This window comes from Enhydra lutris, unplaced genomic scaffold, assembly GCF_002288905.1.
Source record: "Enhydra lutris kenyoni isolate GAN:26980312 unplaced genomic scaffold, ASM228890v2 scaffoldscaffold26, whole genome shotgun sequence".
Classification (NCBI taxonomy): Eukaryota; Metazoa; Chordata; class Mammalia; order Carnivora; family Mustelidae; genus Enhydra; species Enhydra lutris.
In genome coordinates, this window is record NW_019154110.1 from 15,659,676 (window position 1) to 15,678,787 (window position 19,112).

At 52.0% G+C, this 19,112-nt stretch overlaps 1 protein-coding gene across 2 annotated transcripts in view; it reads right to left on the bottom strand.

Annotated features, from left to right (window-relative positions):
• Positions 1-255: 255 nt before the first annotated feature.
• LOC111151371 (A-kinase anchoring protein 1) overlaps positions 256-19,112 on the bottom strand; it is a 37,144-nt gene continuing 18,287 nt past the window's right edge. Inside the window, exons 1-10 of one of the 2 annotated variants that reach the window (XM_022509350.1) lie at positions 15,715-17,326; positions 13,055-13,188; positions 11,345-11,471; positions 10,636-10,763; positions 8,645-8,822; positions 7,091-7,241; positions 6,550-6,617; positions 5,182-5,255; positions 4,893-4,955; positions 256-353 (exon numbers count right to left, since the gene is read on the bottom strand). In XM_022509350.1, the coding sequence (XP_022365058.1) occupies positions 315-353; positions 4,893-4,955; positions 5,182-5,255; positions 6,550-6,617; positions 7,091-7,241; positions 8,645-8,822; positions 10,636-10,763; positions 11,345-11,471; positions 13,055-13,188; positions 15,715-17,302 (2,550 nt within the window). In that variant the 5' untranslated portion in view covers positions 17,303-17,326 and the 3' untranslated portion in view covers positions 256-314. Of the gene's footprint in view, positions 354-3,349; positions 4,317-4,892; positions 4,956-5,181; positions 5,256-6,549; positions 6,618-7,090; positions 7,242-8,644; positions 8,823-10,635; positions 10,764-11,344; positions 11,472-13,054; positions 13,189-15,714; positions 17,327-19,112 lie in introns of those variants that run through there. The other variant, XM_022509349.1, reaches the window with a different exon arrangement.

Genomic DNA, 19,112 nt, shown 5'->3' on the forward strand with positions numbered 1-19,112 from the left:
AAAAAACCAAAACCACCCAGAAACAAAACATAACAGAAAAATGAACTAAATGGCAAATAATAATATTGCAACAGTGATCACAATGAACAAGTCAGATTCACATACTGACCTCTTAGATTTCAATAAAAGAAAAAAATTCTAGCAGTGTGCTGTTTACAAGCCATCCACCCACCTCATTAAATGACAGAAAAAAATATATAAAATTTAAAACAAAAAGCACCAGAGTATCAAAGATACCTCACATTGATGAGAAAATATCACCCATGAGCTTTTTCAAACTAAGCAATGTAACAGCATCTTTCAGAAGTTTCCACTTAAGAACAGGAAAACCAGAATCTTTCAATGCATTTTTCCTGGGAACGGACAGAAAGTACAGACAAGGAAAAAAAAAAGGGGGGGGGTGGGAGAGGGTAAGAAAGAAAAACTAGATATGAATAATTTACAAACTCAATTTAATATAATACATAAAACTTTATAACAAGCCAACAACATGCATTATTTTTTCCAAATGTCGGTAAAACATTCACCATGATTCCCTCTCAAAAAAATCATGCTAAAGGTCATCTGGAAAAGTAAATGTGCAAAAGAACCTAGAGCTTTCTGAGTAAGGACAAACATCAACATAAGGCTGTCAGTATCGGTGTGATGCTGATCCGTGGGACAGTCTGGTACCCAACAAGGCAGCCACCTGTGGCTGAGCACCTGAGCCGTGATTAAGCAGAAAAGACAGGCTAGAAGTATAAAATGTACACACAGGATTCCCCCAGACTCAGTATGAAAATACTATAAAATCTCATTGATATTTTCAATGTGCATTATGTATTGAAATGTTGGATTAAACAAACTATTTAAACTAGTCTCACCCGGTTTTCTCTTATTGAGGCTCCTATAGAAAAATTTTAAAATTACACGTGTGGCTCCCATGTTTCTACTGGACTGTGCTGGTCTAGAAACAATCCAGATGTTCTCTTTTCTGTCTATATCCCTGATGATCTTTCCCAGCGGAGGTTTTTTTTTTTTTTTCCTTTTTAGATCAGCAAGGACCAAAAATGTTCACTCTGGCTGGGATGCTACATGTTCTTCCTGGCTTTGTTTACATTTCTTGAATTTTAATTTCTCCTATAAGCAAAATGATCACATTCTGGTTTTTTTTTTTTTTTCCCCATTCTCAGTTACAAGACTGTTTTGTGGGGTGATGACTTCATGACTGTAGCCTTTACTTGGGGATGCAGAATGAAGCATGATCAGTTCTCACGATCCTTCAGAGGAGCTGTGGTGGAGACCTGCCTTGGGACAGTGGGCTGGCTTTCAAGTGCAGTGTTCAACTGTAAACCACTTTCTAAGTCACCGTCTATTTCCAAGGTCAGTCCCTGCCTCCCTGGGTTGTCTTAAGGACCAAGTTTATCTCCTGCAAATGAGCACCTTGTCTCCATCACTCCAGCTACTCATCTTGCTTTATCTTAAGCTGGAGATGGTTAAGAGGTATGCGCAAGGCTGTATCGGGCTTAGCAGGAACACGGGCCCCAGCATCCATGCTGACACCCCACCAGGAGCAGCCACACCTGGCAGGGCCCTGAGCACTGGTGAAGGGCGGGAGGTGGAGAAGCGGTTGAAATAAACACCTATAGTGAGAACAGACTGGAAGCTCTAGGCTCCTGCACCCAGCACTCCACCTGGCTCCACCATACCCTCGGGCAGGTGACCAGCACCCCTCCAGCACCATGAGTTTTCAAAGCCATGCTTAAGCCATCCCCTGGATGGCCCAGCTAACTCAAAGCAGATGTCTAAAATATACTGTCCAGAGGACTGATGTCCACAGTCGGGGAGTGAGGACCTCAATAAATCTACCCCTCTGTAAGAGCAACAAGATTACCAGCAAAATGGTCAAAACCAACTTTTTCTGAACCTGTATAATCTGAGAAGGGTTAATTCAGAGTATGTGACCTTCACCAACCTCTACACTCACTTTACTCCCGTATACCAAAGCCTCCTTAAATGGACTCACCCCTGAAAGCTAGGACTATTAAGTCCCACAGTAGCCCACCTCCTCATCCCCACTGCCCATCTCCCCTAGTCCTGGAGGCCTTGTCCAAGGGATCCTGACCCATCAACTTGTCACCCCAAGAGCTGTTCCATAGAACAGCATCTTATCTGGACTACCCTGACTTGGTCTTGGCTTGTCCTCTATCCTGTCCCCCACTAGGCACCAGATTCTGTAGGTCCCTCTCAATAGCTCCCAAAGGCCAACTCTGAACACCAGGCTCTGCTACTCTCCCCACACAAGCTTGAGGGCTCCCACATACCCTTGTCTGTTCCAGTGATACAGAAAAAGCTTGTACAGAAAAAGCTTGGGTATAACCCAAGCTGGCCAATGTCACAGCCAATTACTGCTGGGACTTAGGATGACCTCCAGCTACAACTGCATGAGAGCTTGCCCAGGGCCAAACTCTGTACAAGCAGGGGACACTCCATGATTTTGCTTCATTGCTTTGAGGTTGGTCCCATAAGCTGATCCTACAGATGAGGGAAACAGGCCGTTAACCACTTGTTACCCATGGCCGGGGAGGGTAGTTGCAGCTCTGTGGGGCAGCCTCCACCTTCCAGAAACCCCTTTTGAGGGGGTGGGAGTGGGGAGCGCCAAGACACAGGCCAACGGGCCCAAGCCTGCCTTTGCCCTAAAGAAGAGAGGCCGTTAAATAAAAACTTCATTCTGGGGCGCCTGGGTGGCTCAGTCAGTCAAGCATCAGACCCTTGATTTCCATTCAGGTCATGATCTCAGGGTCGTGATATCAAGCCCCATGCTGGGCTCCATGCTCAGGAGGGTGTCTACTTGATTCTCTCTCTCCCTCTTCCTCTGCCCCTCCTTCCTGTACGCACACACTCCCTGTAAAATAAATCCTTAAAAAATAAAACTTCATTCTGTTCTCCCCATGTAGGTGTAAATTGTTCCTACACCACAAAAGAGGACATAACTTCAAAGATCTCTTGAGACGGCCCAAAGAATTATGGAAGCCAGTGCTTTAAACTCAGGCCTGGCTTTCTGAGACTTTCACTAGGGGAAGCCAGAGGAAGCATGGCTGCCACCTTGTGGGGCAAGGAGAAGGGGAAAAAAAAGAAAATCTCTGGCTAACTGGTCTTCCCAGCGCCCTGGGGCTCCCTTAGAGGGGCCCCTCCAACCCACCACATTCACCACCACCTCCTCACTCCCCACCCCAACCCTCTCACCCTGGAAGAAAGGGACTCAAAGCTACAGTGCACACAGTTCAAGATTTATATAAGTTACTTTCTTATGTCGGCACAATGCTGAAGCCAATCTAAAAAAAGAATCAAACACACCACGGGAAGGTAATTCAAATGAGTTGATTTTTTTTTTTTTTTAAACAAATTTTTACAGGAAAAAAAAAAAATCCCCTCTCACAATCTATCCCCTATAGTCACCCTGTCCAGTATGCAGGAAGCCACAGGAGGAACCTGCATTGACAGCTGCTCTGCTCACAGATGATGTGGGGTGTGGAAAAAATCTTGAGTTCCCTTTGTTCTCCAGTGTATCTTATACAAAATATTACATTTTTTTAAACATATATTTACAGAGTTTGCACAAATAGAAAATGGTTACAAATTACAACCAGGCTTGGCAAGATAACGTTCCCCTCCACCACCGACCAAGGCAGGAGGTCTGACTGCTTCGTATTTACATATGCATTAAAAAGTCTGCCTTCCTAGAGACCTAGATGAAGTTTATAAAAACTGGTTAAATATCATAAATTCATTGACATAAGCTGTACAAATAACCAATACCAATTAGTGATTTCATGTCTTGCTCCCTGAAGAAAGATTTTGAAGGAAAAGAAACCCTCCCAGGCAACACATCCCTTGGCCCGTCTGCTGCGGTTGGTCTGGTTCTGAGTGAGGGGAGGAGGTGGGAAGGAAGAAGGGAACGGAGGTGGCAGAGGACAACCTGGTTGAGACCGTTTTACTCTCATTTTTTCTTTTTTTTAAAGGCTTGGAACCAGGCTAAACTGACTGGCTTGTTCAACACCATCCTATGGCTTTTGAAAGAACCCATGGTTCCTTCCTTGTCTCAGAGACGAGACTTCTCAACATGACTACAGTGTGGGGAAAAAAAGACGACTTTCTGGGGAAGACAACGATTGTTATTCTGATGTAATGTCTTTGCCTCAGCGCCAAGCCCAATTTCAACAGTGCAAAAAGACTCCAGAAGCGTCTGTCAGGGACGGGGGTCAGAGGCTCGCGTAGTAGCTGTCTACCCATTGAGCAAGTCCTCGCTCCACCAGCGACCGGTTTATCAACACCGCCTGGAAAACAAAGTTCCCTTGAGAGCTCGGCCCACTGCACCTCGGGGCCAGCAGTCAAGGCCAGCGAGTGTCCTCCCACTCCAGGTCCCAGAAGACCACCGCAAGCTATGAGTAGCAGAAGATTGGGGTGGGGGTGGGGGACAGGACTCTTCTAGGCTAACGCGGGGTATTTACGGAACGTTCTGTTGGCATGAGGGCAGGCTTCTCAGTACACTAGAGAAATTTAAGCATGAACACCACGAAATGGGGTGGGAAAACCCACTGGACACAGGGTCCAGAAAGATTCTAGGTCCCAGAAGGACCACTGACACTTTGTTGTGGGGCCTATTCTGTGCACTGGGGCATGTTTAGCAGCACCACCCTGCCTCTACCTACCACACACCGTTAGCATCGCCACCCCCAAATGAGGCAACCTAAAACATCTCCGGACATTGCTAAATGTCCCCGGGTGGGGGCTGTGGGGTCCACTGGTTAGTTACAACCTCTGATTAGCTCAAGAGAAGATAGTGGCAGAATCAGCTCCAAATCCATCCATGACTGCTGGCCAATAAATTACAAGAAAAGCATAGAACTTACTTCATTTCCAACCACACTCCATAGCTGAATTAGAGGAAGGCCAGTCGGGCTGTAACTTGTCACCTAGAAACAGAACAGAAGAAAGCAAGCATATTACAAAGCTACCCCACGCACCCCTCATTAAAGACTGCTGACCAAACCAGGGCCCAAGCCACAAAGGAGAAAGGAATTCAAAGGTCAAAGAATCCAAGATCCTTGATAACAGAGGCCGTGGGAGGCACAGCACAAAAGCCAGCAGGAGGCTCCTCAGACAGACCCTGTCCAGCCTGCCTGCCCCCCACACACACACCTGAGCCAGCAGCGCAGTATTTCCGGTCATCTCGCTCATGGCTGCATCTGCTTCAGGGGAAAAGTGGTCATCATCTTTAAAAGGAAAAAGAAAAGCAGCATTTAGGTTTTCACGGAGGCAAAGCACCCTTGTCACTCACACAATTTCCAGGTGTTTCCAGAAGCCTCGGATGCTGCCAGAGCCCGGGGAACTTAGTCTGGAAGAGCCACCTGTGGCAGGAACAGAGGCCAAGCCTCCATGGGGCTCCAAGTGGATACACTCATGGGGGCCCTGCTACAGGCTACCTGCTGGGGGACAGGAGCAAATGAACGGAAACTCTGCCTTCAAGGGGAACAGCATCACCGCCACCATCTAATTTGGGTGCTGACCGGGATGAACCTTCCTCGCGTGAGGCAGTGACACCTGGCGAAGGTGGGGCCACAGAGCACAGCATGGGCAGCCCCCCACTGGTGGGCAGGGCACAGGGGCAGCAGTCTCCATCTGCTTACGCAGCTACGCACAAGCGCACAGCCAAGGCAAGAGGCGGCAAGGATGGAGAGGCAGGGTCAGGGAGGTCTGCGTAAGGCCTGATGGAGGAGGGACCCCTTGGCTGGGCTTGGACAGACCGCGGAGATGTGAACTGCACAAAAGCAATAAAGGAAAACAGGAGGAGGCTGCCAGGACACCAGTGAGCCTGCAGGGCCCCCAGCACGCTTCCTGTACATGGACCAGAACAGTAAGAGCAGAGCGGGGCACAGTCGGACTATCACCTACAAATACAAAATTCCCCGTCGTCAGCAGCTGCAACTTGACCACCGTCCACATCCCAGTTCCTGGGTTTATGGGATTCCCTCGGCCTCCCTGAAGGACAGATACTATCCCGTTTTCCAGAGGTTTTAAAAAACTAGCAAGGCTAACTTAACATGCCCCGGATCACTCTGTCAGTACCCTTCTGTCTGGGGACAGGGTCAGTCTAGGATACCACACAGGTGAGTGTCAGCACAGTCCCCACAGTGCCCGGGGGCTGAGGCCCAGCTGAGCAGTGCGGCACGCCTCCACACATACCCCTTGACCACAGAGGCTGGACCCTAGGTCCCAACCATGTTCCACAAAGTGCCCGAGTTAGAAACCTCTCAAAGTTGGCGGCCTGGGTAAAGCCCGGAACAGTGGCCCTGAAAGGGTGGTTCATGGGCCAGCGGCACTGGCATCAACTGAGTACTGGCCAGAGAGGCACGTCCTCGGGCCTCGGCGCTGAACTATCAAATCAGAAACTCTGACAGAGGCACAAGCTGTGTTAGCCTAAGTCCTCCGGGCACAAACGAAGGTTCTCAAAGAGAAAGACCTACTCTCAACCACGGTTCCCACCATGTCAGAGGCCCCATCTGTTACCTGACAAGGGCATCACGCTGTCCAGAAGGACCTCTGCTCCCTGGAATGGCAGAGTCACAAAGTCAGATCTAGAAAGGCAAGGAAGGAACAGTTTATGAACTTGAAGGATGATTCCATTTCAGGCCAATATTTACCTGGTGCTTTAACGCTGTGCCCTCACCAAACCCAAGATGAAGCCAAGCAGAGCCATGCAGGACGGGCAGCAGAGGCCGCAGCTCCCAGCCATGCAGGACGGGCAGAGGCCGCAGCTCCCAGCCATGCAGGACGGGCAGCCTGACCTCAGCAGGACTGCTGGCATCAAGTTCCCAGAGAGAAGCCTGCCCCACTTCTGTCCAAGGATACTCGGGGGACCTCTGCCACAAGACCAGCCCTTCTAGCAGAGGCGAGCAATGCAGCCTGTCTATCAGGCTCTGCCAAACCAGAATAGGCAGCCAAAAGAATCAACCCATGTCCCAGGCTTGGCAGAACTAAGCCAGCTCTGCAGAAATCCCACACCCCCTGACACACACAGAGTGTGCATGTCTGAGGAGTGTGGACCCACCGGATCTGCCGGAGCACATCCACTTTCACTCTCTTATAGCCACCGTAGTCCACGTAGCGGATCTCCACTTCATTGCTTTCCTCATAGGAGGCCACCACTTGGGCTCGCCACCAGGCACCGTCCACGCCGGGGGCAGCGCAGATGACCGTTACTGCAGGTCAGGAAGAGAGCATGTGGGTACTCCTGGCATAGGGCAGGGCACCAAGGGTCACCCAGTCGATGCTACCCACATCCCCATGCTACTTCTCAGAGGCCTGTGCTTCTGGGGCCAGGAGTCTCCAAAGCTTCCCTGGAGCCTAAGACTGGCCAAGGGAAGGACCTGGACATGGGAAATCTGGCCTCCCATGTATGCCACCCAAAAAGCTCTCCAGACCAAAAAGCAGTCTTCCAAACCCATTTATTCTGAAACTTACTAAAACCTGAGAGGGACAAGGATTGACCAGAAGGAGCCAATCTACAACTCAGGAAATGGGATATATATTCTTAAAGTCCCAGAAAAAAATCAAGAACCTCCGAGTACGGCAGATCTTGTCGACCTGGTGTCTAGAGCCTGTTCTGGCCTGTGGCGACTCAGAAGTTGATCAGAAGAAGATCCCCAGGCTTAAGCCCCCCACTTCTAGCCTTTGCTTCAGGAAGGCACCAAGAGCACAGCTGTCCCAGGCAGCCAAGGCCAGGGAGCAAGCGCACCAGCAGTCACCAACACCCCCATGGCAGCCGGGACAGGACAGATGGAACTCTGGGGTGAGGGCCTGCACACACAGCTGACCACACTATGTCCTCCCTTTGACTCTTAAAGGGAGCCCCTGGCACAGTCACCTTTTAAACCCCAGTTCAGTCTTTACTGGTGGATCGAAGTAACATTAAGAGACTCTGATGATAATTAAGTCCTTATTTCTGCTACAGGTATCTTCAAAGTTTTCCCTAAAGCCTTAAAACCATCAGGGTGCTCCAGGTTAGAAGCCCCTGCTACGGGTGGATGAAGAGATGTTGGGACATTAGATTCCTGCCAACAAGGCAATAAGGAAAGAGTGACAAAGCACAGACCTAGGAGCACAACTGAGTTTAGATCCCCGTTCCTGCTCAGGGATCACCTGGGCCAGCCACCGGACTTGAGGGCCCGTTTTCTCATCTGTCACATGGAGGTGAGACACCCCACAGCAGGAGTCTATGGCTCGTCAAGGAGCTTCTTCGAGAACCATCATCTGGATCAGGCACTTTACATACAACACACATACAATCCAACCCGACTCCTGAAGCAAGCGGGCACCGCCCCACTCAACAGATAGATGGCAGAGCTGAGACCTGAGCGCATGTGTCAAAAATCTACTATAACCCCAAGGGACTCTGTCAGCCAGTGGGGAGACCATTTCCACTGGGACAGCTGGGAAACTCAGCCCAGAGTAACTCCACGCTGACGGCAAGAACTCAGGGATGCTGCTCCAATGAAGGATCTTGGGACAGCCTCCTCCTGGGTCAAAACCAAGGGCAGCAGAGGCCACCCCCAAAAGCCTGACTGAGCCCAGGGCTCCCCACTGACCTGCGGGCAGCACTTACCTTCCACGGGGGTGGGCAAGGTGGGGATCCCGGGCTGAGAGTAACACAGGCACATCTGCTGGTCCAGACTGCGCAGCGCGTGGAAGGTAGGGTGCGTATGCTGCTGCACGAACAAGTGCCCGGCGTTGACCTGGTTGACCACGATCACTTCCACAGTGACACCGTCAGGCAGCATGAGCTGTCAGGAAGGGGAGGGGCAGCAGGCACTGCAGTAATCCTTCTCTTCTCATGTCTGGCATAAGCCCTGAGGCCTCCAGGCAAGCCTCTAAGCTGGCATATCTTTGGAAAGGGCATGGTAGCCCAAAGCAACATGGCACCCAAATGAAGGAAGCCCAAGAACAACAACCTCAGCCATGCAAAGTGTGGCCCTGCGGCCCTTATCCTGCAATGCCAAGAATCACCTCTCGAGGAGGCCTTGTCACAAGGCAGGGAGGAGCCAGCTGTGGATGCCCTGTAGGGGCCTGGGCAAAGGCCTCTCTGGAGGCCAAGGAATGAGGGGCCATGGAGAAAAAGGCACCGGAGAGTAAGAGGTAGGCAGGCCCCAGGTCCATAGCCAGCAACCTGGGCCCTGCAGCTGACCCCAGGAGCTCCAAGTCCCACAGGGTCCCTCTACTCTGCTTTCCTGCCAGCAAGAAACCAACAGTCTGAGTCATCCTGTCTCCTCCTTTCTGCCCTCCACAGATAACCTCCCAGCTCATCCCCACTCTGGGATGTGGAATGTGGGTTGCTCCGTGGTCAGGTCCCACATTAAGACCCTAGCAGAGGCCAAGATTGCTCTCAAAATGACGTGTCCCTAGACACTAGTTTTCCTGATGCCAAGTTACAGGCAACAACTAGGTGCCCTCGACAGAAGGATGTAGAGGTCACCTTCCAGTCAGGTGGCCAGGTCTCTGACTAAGAGTCCTGACCTCCCTCCTTCCCCCATGCAGCTAGTTGAAAGGCACCTGCGACCTCCTCTCCAGTTCCACCAAGCCACACAGAGAACCAGGGAAGGAAGCCATCCACCTGCTCAATTATTTACAATTAAAGAGCGTGGCTGGTCCAAGCCTGCTGGGGAGAAAATGCTAGGATTCAGAAGTAAAGCATGGAGTGGGTTTCAGCCCACTCCCCAATATCCAGAGGAAAGTAACAGGACACCCACCCCTCCCCCAACAGCACAAACTCTTTGGAGGGGGCAAGATACAGAACCAAGAAGTCAACCCTCCCAAACCAACCCCAGGGAGACAATTCTCTGGAAGCAGCACATCCAGCCCATGTGTGAAGTGTTGTCGTCATATCTGGCCTACAGAGCCCTACAATTCTTCTCCCGGGGAGAGGCGGCTCAAGCAGAGCTGTGGGCATGCTGCAGGATCCTGAGGGACAGGCCCCAGAAAGCCCACAGACCCCAGCACACAGGGGCCTCAACATGTTAGCTTTCCCTCCAAAGAGCCACCTGGCTGCCTGGGGCCGGATGGGGAGAATTTCTTCTCCTTTATAGTCCAGGTACCTCCTGTGAGAAGGAAGGGGAAGGGATTCCTTCACCAGGGCCACCACTAGACTAGAACTAGGAGCAATGAACACAAGGACCCACTCCAAGCCCATGCAAACACACAAGGGTGGGTCCCACCCAGGCCTCTGAGGTGTTAGGCTGGGACTCTGAACACATCACCAAGCCAGTCTGGTGCACCCAGTCTCCTATATAGACTATATTCCTTTCTAGGCAAATGCCTTGAAGACACAAAAGATGCCAGGGCGGGAGAGCCCAAGAACGGTCCTTCCAAGTGGGGACAGAGACACATCTGGCTTTGAACCAGCACTTCAGCCCCAAAGCCCAGCCACAGAGAGCACAGGCTAGAAGCAGAACCAAACTGACCAGAGGCCAGCGGTGAGAGGTCACAGCCATCAATGAACTCTGGCCTTCTCGGCCCAGTGTTGGGAGTTTCTTATCTGGGGCAGGTTGGAGTGAAAGGGAGACAAGAAGGTCTTGTCTGGTCCCCTAGGTGCATGCTCACCCAGGAAGTCATTGGAAGAGAAGGCAGTGCCAGTGACGGCAGTGGAGGAGCGTAGATATTGGTGAGGTTCAGTTCTTTGAACTTCTTCCCAATTAAGTTCAGCGCCTTGTCTACATGATGCTGAGAACCTGAACAGGGGCAGAGGCAGGAGAGTCATAGTGGGTGTGATGAACAGCAAACCAAACTCACATACATATCCCACCCCACAGTTTTCTTAGAGTTAAGGTGTAACTTGGCATCTTTAAAGGTGCCAAAAAGCCAAGTTTCACCTTAAGAAGAAAGGCATCTAATGAGGCTTGAAACCCACTGTCCTTTCAAATGGTACCTCTCTGGTGCCGTGTCCATGCTCTGAACGCAACAGAAGGCTAGCTAATGGGAAAGGCCTGCCCTCACCAACCAAAGGGGAATCACCTTCTGCTCTGACGCGATGCAGCAGCAGGCACCATAAGCCCGGGCCACCCCACCTGCCCGTCTGAGTGCTCACACCTCTCCCGGCCAGAAGATCTGGGGGAGGGAGCCGAGGCTCCTTCAGGTAGCTGAACTGGAGAGGAAGGCTGAAGAAGACCCCCCTACCCCAGGCTCCCTTCACCTGGGAATAAGCAGGGTTTTCTATTCAGAGATGTGGATTTCAAAAAGGGGAATAACTGGGACTCAAATGCTTTACATTTCAGGCAAGACAATGAAACCCAGGCCAGCAGCTGCCACTGACCTTCTATGTGGCAAATCTGGATGTTCTGGGTGTAAGGCAGGGTTGAGATGTAGATCTTGGCACCAGACGTTTGCTTCAGAAAACTCACATAGCGCCCCTGCTTGCCAATTAGCCGACCAACTAAGTGCTGAGAGAGAGAGAGACACAATTGGGGGTGTTAATGGGAAACCAATTCCCTACGTTCCCAAAGACTACCTTTGTTTTATACAAGGTCAAGCTCAAACATATCATTAACTATGAACATGCCAGCACTCCTCTGCCACTGTTCTGAGCGCTTAGCTCTGAAACCGATACCTTTATCACCACTTCACAGATGAGGTTAACGAGCTCAAGGAGACTAAGTAACTCACCCAACATGACACAGCTACCAAGTGCTGAACTACATAGTCTAGCTCCCAGACTCAGCAGTTCTCCTTTCTTCCCCGACAACTTGGCCCACATCCAGAGAACTGCAAAGCCAGCATCTTCTCCTTCCAAATCTACACTAGGAGAGGTTTTACCAGCACAAGGGTGGGTTTACGACTTCTCCGACCTCTTCAAGTCTATCCGTGCTCGAAGATAAAGAGGCTCCATTTGAAAATAAAAGTTGAAGAAAGAACCTCTGGGCTTCTGCTGCTCACTGATAGCGGCCCAGGGCCTCCGGAGCACAAGGCTTACCGAAGTGCCTGGCGTGCCAAGAGCTCAAGGCAGACAGAAGCAGCCCAACTTAGCCATGATGTAAGTAAGACAAGCTCTGAGACAATCCCAAATGACCCCACCCCAGCAGAGCTACCAGGGACACAGCTGCTTGGTACACAGAGCTGCCCGCCCATGCCCTTTGAAGAGGGCATGACGGCTCTTGGGGTCACAGGGGGAGAAAACACCAAGGGAGCCAGCACCCCGGGGTCAAAGCAGCCTGCCTAACCCAGGGTTCAAACCAAGCCAAGTCTCCACGGCAGCAGGGAGCTAGTGCCCAGGAGAATTCAGGTGGCCAATTATTTCTGAGCCCCGGTGATAAACATCAAGATCAAGCCAATAAAATTGTTAAGTCAGAACAGCAAGAAGCTCGAAACTACCTCAGTACCCTGGATTTGAGGACCGGCGAAGTAAACTGACATTCATACAATGAATAATGCAGTTAAAATCCTATTTTCGAAGAGTAACACAGGAAAATGAAATTGGTAAATATTTAAAAGCATTAATTAGAGCACCATCATCTCAGTTTTGTTTAAAAACCACAGGGTGCAAGACGAGAAGGAAACACACGTCTTCACAGTCACTCCCGGGGTGAGATTAGAGCAGCCTGTTATTTTCTTCCTACATGCCTATACTTTTCAAGCTCTCTGAAATACGGATTTATGCTGTGCTCAATTATCAAAAACACTTTGCGTTGGGGAGCTCTGAGCAGGCACAGCAAAAGGACTCTGGGCTGGCCCACATCCTCAGTCTGGTTTTTGGTAGCTTCTCCAAACAGACTGGAGCCCCAGCAAACCCAAGGAAGCCCAGGGAAGAGTGAGTAGCCTGTGAGTTTTAAAGGAGATGAGAACAGGCCCCTCCTGAAGGCAGCTGCAGGCACTTCACATCACAGGAAGCTCTCAGGCCCTCGCAGAATGTGGGCCTCCTTTTCCCTCCAGCCCCTGGCTCACTCGGGGGCTGCTTTGGGTTTACTGTCCCTCCCCACTCAGCCCGATGACCCTGGGCCTGAGGCACCGTGGACCTTGCAGCCCTTACCTTGGGCACCTCGATCTCCCAGATGATGAGGTCCACCTTCTTAGGACTGGAGCCCACTTGGGCGTTCTGGAAACTGTCAGTCTTCCTGGGCCCACAGCAGCCATCCACTGAGTCCATGCTGTTCCCGTCCGAGCCTGCAGGGGAGGAAGCAGCATGCACAGACATACAGACGCCAGCTAAGAGCAGTCAGTAACACAGAACTTTCAAATTCACATTCCCAGGAGGCCCCCGCCCCACACCCCCTCCTCAAGCTTGGCAGGTGACTGTCAACCCGAAGTCTAGAAGGCTTATTAGAACAACCCCAATGAAAGGAGGACTGGGGGTGTAGATACACCTAATTTTAGCCTGTCACTCACAGCCCCACTTGCTGAACTGGCAGCCACACCCAGCCACAGCTGCCGGAGCAGAGACAAGTGGTGAGCTGGGAAGGGGGGGTCCATAGGGTGGGGGAGCAGGCCAACAGGTCCACATGGTCCCCTGAGCCAGCTATCAGGGCTGGCCTCCACAGAGACCAACCAGTCACAACGAGCCCACGCCCTTCAACTGCGCCAGCCCCTCGGACCAGGGGACTCTAGTCCCCCACAGCCCCCAGCCTGGGCTCATGGGCTGTGAACTTCAGTCAAGCAGAGCTAGAAGAGTCCTTCCTTGATGGCTCGTCTAAGGGCCCCATTCTTATCCTGCCCTGGAGCCCTACTGGGAGTAAATGAAGGAAGGAGGCTCCCCCTCTTCCTCTGTGGAGGCCTGACTTGTACACTCTGCATACTCTTTGGGGCTCATGGCGGGTCTTTACCCCCCCGGTCAAAAGACTCAAGTTCATGCCCCAGACGACAGGGCAGGAAGCAGGACCCTGGCATCGATGTGGTCTGCTGCACTCCTTTTCATGAGTGTGCCCGAGGGGCTATCCCGGAAAAACACAGGTACAGACCAGCTCAAGAGGAAGGATTCTGGCTTAAACATGGGACAACTTAACTGCCAGAAATAGATTGCTCCTGAGATTCTACTAATTAGGTTATTATCCACATGGTTTCTCCAAACTCTGGACATAATCCTTTGCCAAGCAACACATGTTGTCTGGATGCAGAATAAGACTTAAAAGAGATTCTGTCCCCAGCTAAGGATGAGTCACCTGCGAAATGGCCTTGTCCCTCAACATCAGGGGCCCCTGCCTCCCCTGGATAGAACAGGACTGGCCGATATGGGTCACCCCAGGGATACGCAGAAGTGGCTCAGACTCCAGCAGGCTGCGCTCACAGGCCAGCCTCCTCAGTCGGCAGTCCCCGGCCCCTAGGTTCCAACTTCCTCACCCATAGGCAGGGCTATGCGCGCTCGGGTGCAGATGCCAGGGAGGCGGGAGCCTGTGCTTCGCACGAGTGCCGAGTGATTGGCACTGGCAGCCCCTGTCTGTGGTCCCTGTACCTCCCGGCCACCAGCCGCTCTCCCGAGAGGCCTCAACTCCAGGCCCTCGCCACACCTGAGCAGCTGCCATGCTGCATCTGCCGGTGGCAGGACATGGCTAATGGGCTTAACTCAGCAGAGGGCCAGCGGATAAAGGGAAACTCCATTCTTAGAAAAATTTTTGTTTACTCATGTTAAGATCTTTAAACAACATTTTAACGTCCCTGAAATCTGGATGCATCTTCGAGTCTCTGGCTTCTATGATCATGATCACAATGATGAGTTTTCTTTCATTTAGAGGTAGAGGAATCAGTGGTGTCTTAATTTAACAGCCATCTCAGAGATGACAAAACACGGTGTGGGGTACACACCAGATGTGGCTGGAAGGAGTCAAATTCCCACAAAAGACTCCCAACCTTCCTTGAGCGGAGGCGGTAGGGAGTGGCTCCGGGATAAGCAAGGCAGAGACCCCCACGGGGAATTCATGGCCCCTTTTGCAGGAGATAACTGAAAATACCCCAGGGTGGCTGCGAAACCAGGGTCAGGAGCTGCTGACCTGTATGTGAGCGGTCTGAACTGCCTATGTTGGGGTCAGCACTCGAAACCCCAGTGGACACTTCGTGACCAAAGCGCCCCTCTTTCCCAGGGACGGAACTGCAGCTGCACAGAAAGTAAATGGCGGAGGCTCTCTGCGGAGGAATAGTGGCGACAACAAGGCAGGAGAGCGAGAGCCTCCCTCAAGTGTCAAGGCTGTGGCCGCTCTCTGGGCACTTACCCGGTAAGAGCTTCTGGAGAAGGAAGGCAGGTGAAGACATGGGAACAAGCACATGATTAAAAGGAAATAAACCATTGAAAAAAAGTTCACACCCATTCTTGGTACTTGGGAATTAAAGCTAAGGAGGCCTCTCCGTTATAAAAACCTTTAAGAGTTTAGGGTTGAGAGAGGAAAAGAGGCAGGTGGAGGTTAACCACCAAACCCAACATGGAGCTGGGTCCTTCAGGAGGACTGAGGATGGTCCCCGGGTGCCGAACCAAGTTATAGCTCCTGTGGCTTTGGGGGGTTGGGGAAAGCCTAACTTCTCAGCTACCCACCAGTGCTACACTGGGCCCCGACTTTCTGCAGGCCCACGGGAACACGGAGTTGAAGAGCATTACTACTGCGCAAGTAGCAGAGGGACAGGCAGACTGGCAGCCTTTGCCTACAAACAAAGGAGAACCACCCCCCACTCCTTCCTCTAAGAGAGGACCATCCAAGACCCTCCTACCTCCCGAATGATCTGCTTCTGCATCCACGGTCCATCCATCCTCATTCCCCAAGTCCGAGAGCTCCCCTTTCAGCACCCCATTGCTGAAGGGCACAGTACTTTCTGGCAGCGGCGGGGAGATGGCCTTGCTCCTGGGGCTTGAGTTGGTGTCTGTACACGAGTCTTCAAGCCCTGAAGTGCTGGTGGAATCCGAGCACTGCTCCGAGGCCACTGAAGGGACATCCTGGCCACTGTCAGAAGTGCAGGGGACGCAGGGGACGCATCCGGCATTTTGCACCAGGACACTGGCTTCATCAGGCGACTCTCCCTGGGGGACGGCTGGCAGAGGGCAGGGGGCCAGGGAGATGTGGTGTGCAGAGTTCTTTGGCTTCCTGTCCTTGGTGGGACTGGACAAAGGGCTGCTCAGGCAGCTCTTGTAGGTCTTTGGTGGTGGCAGGTCCTCTGCGGGCAGTCCTGGCGAGGGGAGGGAGGCGTCTGTGCCAGAGGCCGCCTCCGGCTCCACGGTGGCAGGAGCGGGCTCCCCGGCATCTTGCCCAGGGGAAGGTTTCTGGCAGACTGGCCCAGAGCTCTCTTCCTTCTGCCCTTGGAGCTGACCAGCTGAAGCCTGATACACCCGATCTGCAATCCTGCCCACGGTGGTGGCCAGCACCTCTTCAGTTGCCTCCAAGATCACTCTGGAGATGATCTGGTAGGCAGCCTGCTCGATCTTCTCATTTTGCTCCACGGCCTCCTCCTTGCCCAGCCCCCTGGCACCATCTGCGTCACAGGCTCGGTCGCCAACCCGGGGTGCCCGCAGCTCATCATCCTCCATCAGCTCTGAGTGAGCCGACTCGATAAGGCTGCTCAACAGCTTCCCCACAGCATCCTCCTCCGTCTGTGCCGGTCCGTCCTGCCTCTTCTCCCCTGGACTGGGCGCCTTGCGGATCTCTGAGTCGGAGTCATGCTCCTGGTACAACACACCCTCCTCAGGCAGGCTTTCTCCAGACACTGCGTCCCCAGTGCCTTCAGCCCCACCCGTCTCTCTTGGCTTTTCTTGGGGGGCTGCAGCCTGGCCCTGCCAGCCCCGCCCTCCCATCGCACTGAACAGCGCCTCTTGCTTGCACATCTGGGCCGCCGAGTGGGGGAAAGGAACACTCTTTGGGGTTGGAAGGGGACGCTCTGGAGGAACCGACCCGGCTTCGTCACCCGTCAGGGCTAGTTCCACCTTTGCACTGTCATCTCTTCGCGTTCCTGGTCGCAATCTTGTATCTGTGGTGTTAGGAAGGCTGCCGGAGGACTCGGACCGGCGACAGGATGCATGTGGCCACAGCAAGGCTGGGGGCTCCGAGGGAGGCTTGCTCACAGCGGACGGCTCTTTTTCCGCCGGGGCTCCGATGCTGGGGGGCGGGGACACTACTCCAGGACAGGGGTCCTCCCGGGCGCGTGCCTCTTTGATGGCACGGCCAGCCCTCCGCTCCACAGCGCCGGCCTCCACCTGTCTGTCCTGGCTGCTGACGTGCTTTTTACGAGAGAAAAACCACCACCAGCCGAGGACTGCCAGCATTCCAGGCAATGCCAAGGGGAAAAGTGAACGGAACTGGATGGCCATCCTGGAGGACTGAAGAAATTATACCTGGAGAGGAGGAAAAGAGAGAGGGATGCTATAAAAGCCAAGTAGGGGGATCCTGATGCCACTACACAAGCAAGACAACCAGCTGCTCTCTCTCCCTTTCCTGCCCCTGTAAGGGGCTTCCTTCCCCCTGCTCATATCCACAGAACGGTCCACCTGAGGCAGGTGGGCAGGGAGACAAGCCCCCTTCTGCTCCCTCATCCACGCACACTCCCTTCAAACAAGATGAGCCTTCTCTTGGACCCAAATCCCTTCCTTCATCACTTCTCATTGCCAAATTCCATGTTCCCCCAAGGGGATAGCATGTTTAGTATTTTAGTTCTCTGAACTCCCAGAGCACTTATCTACTCAGGTGACACTGGAGGGTTTTTTTGTTTGTTTTCTTGTTTTGTTCTGGATTTTTTTTTTAAAGATTTTTATTTATTTATTTGACAGAGAGAGAAATCACAGTAGACAGAGAGGCAGGCAGAGAGAGAGGGGGAAGCAGGCTCCCTGCCGAGCAGAGAGCCCGATGTGGGGCTCGATCCCAGGACCCTGGGATCATGACCTGAGCCGAAGGCAGAGGCTCAACCCACTGAGCCACCAGGTGCCCCTGTTCTGGATTTTTTTGAAAGAGAAAGAGAGGACACGGGAGAGAGAATCTCAGACTCCCTGCTGAATGCAGGGCCTGATGGGATCCACTGATCTCACAACCCTGAGAGTTCATGACCTGAGCCAAAATCAAGTCAGATGCTTAACTGACTGAACCACCCAGGCACCCTGACACTGGAGTATTTTTAAAGACCCGTGAAACTACATGTATCTATGTCCTTCACATCGCCCACAAAATCATCAGTCAATGAAACAGTTATGCAGCAAGAAAGCCCTGGGACCAAGGATGAGTATGATTTCGAAGGGATGAGGGGGAGGCTCCAGGGGGACGGACCAGCAAAACAGACAGTGGCATGGAGGTACAGTCATGCTTGAAGAATCAAGCTGTTTGGTGGACTAAGTGAGGGTTCTGGGGCCTCACTGTGGAGTCTGGACTTTAGCCTGTAGGCAACAGAGAACCCTCGGAGGTCTGCAAGGCACACACACCAATCTGTGTTCCCAGGTGATCCTGGGAGTAGGAGAAACAGGATACCAAGCGACAGGAATCTGGACACCTAAGTCAACTGGATCCGGGCGAGGAGAAGGCAGTAGACACATAAAGGAGATAGGAACCTCAGTTTTCTTCCTCATAAGATGGGGTCACAGCTCATAAAGCATGGCTGGTACAAGGATTAGTTGAGATATGTATTAACGGCTATGCAAAGCTGGGTTAGCTCTCTTTAGAGGTTTGTGACAGACTTATTTTAGAATGCTTATAATTCAGTACCTCCCATGCCAGTAAATTTTACTGTCTGCGAAAATCACGAGCCTTCTTAAAACCAAAAATCCTCCACTGATATTGCAAATTATACCTTAATTTGGATTTGTGCTTTATTGTGCTTAATTTGGATTTATGCCTCCACTGGGAACCACTGCTCTAGGACTCTGCTTCTTAAAGGGTGGTCTATGGACCAGAAGCACTGAGCATCACCTGGAAACCTGCTAGAAACAGAGCCCCAGCCCAGACCTAAATCACAAGATGCAATTTAATAAGACCCCCAGGGGATTCACAAACACATTACAGTTAGTGAAGAACACAGGAACCATGTTCTACCCCAAAGTGAGGGGGCGGGGAAAGCCATAAACCTTCTTGTTAATATCTGAAAGTGAATCTCTGGGACTGAAAAATATCAAGCAGAGCTAAGCAGTGGCCAGGCTC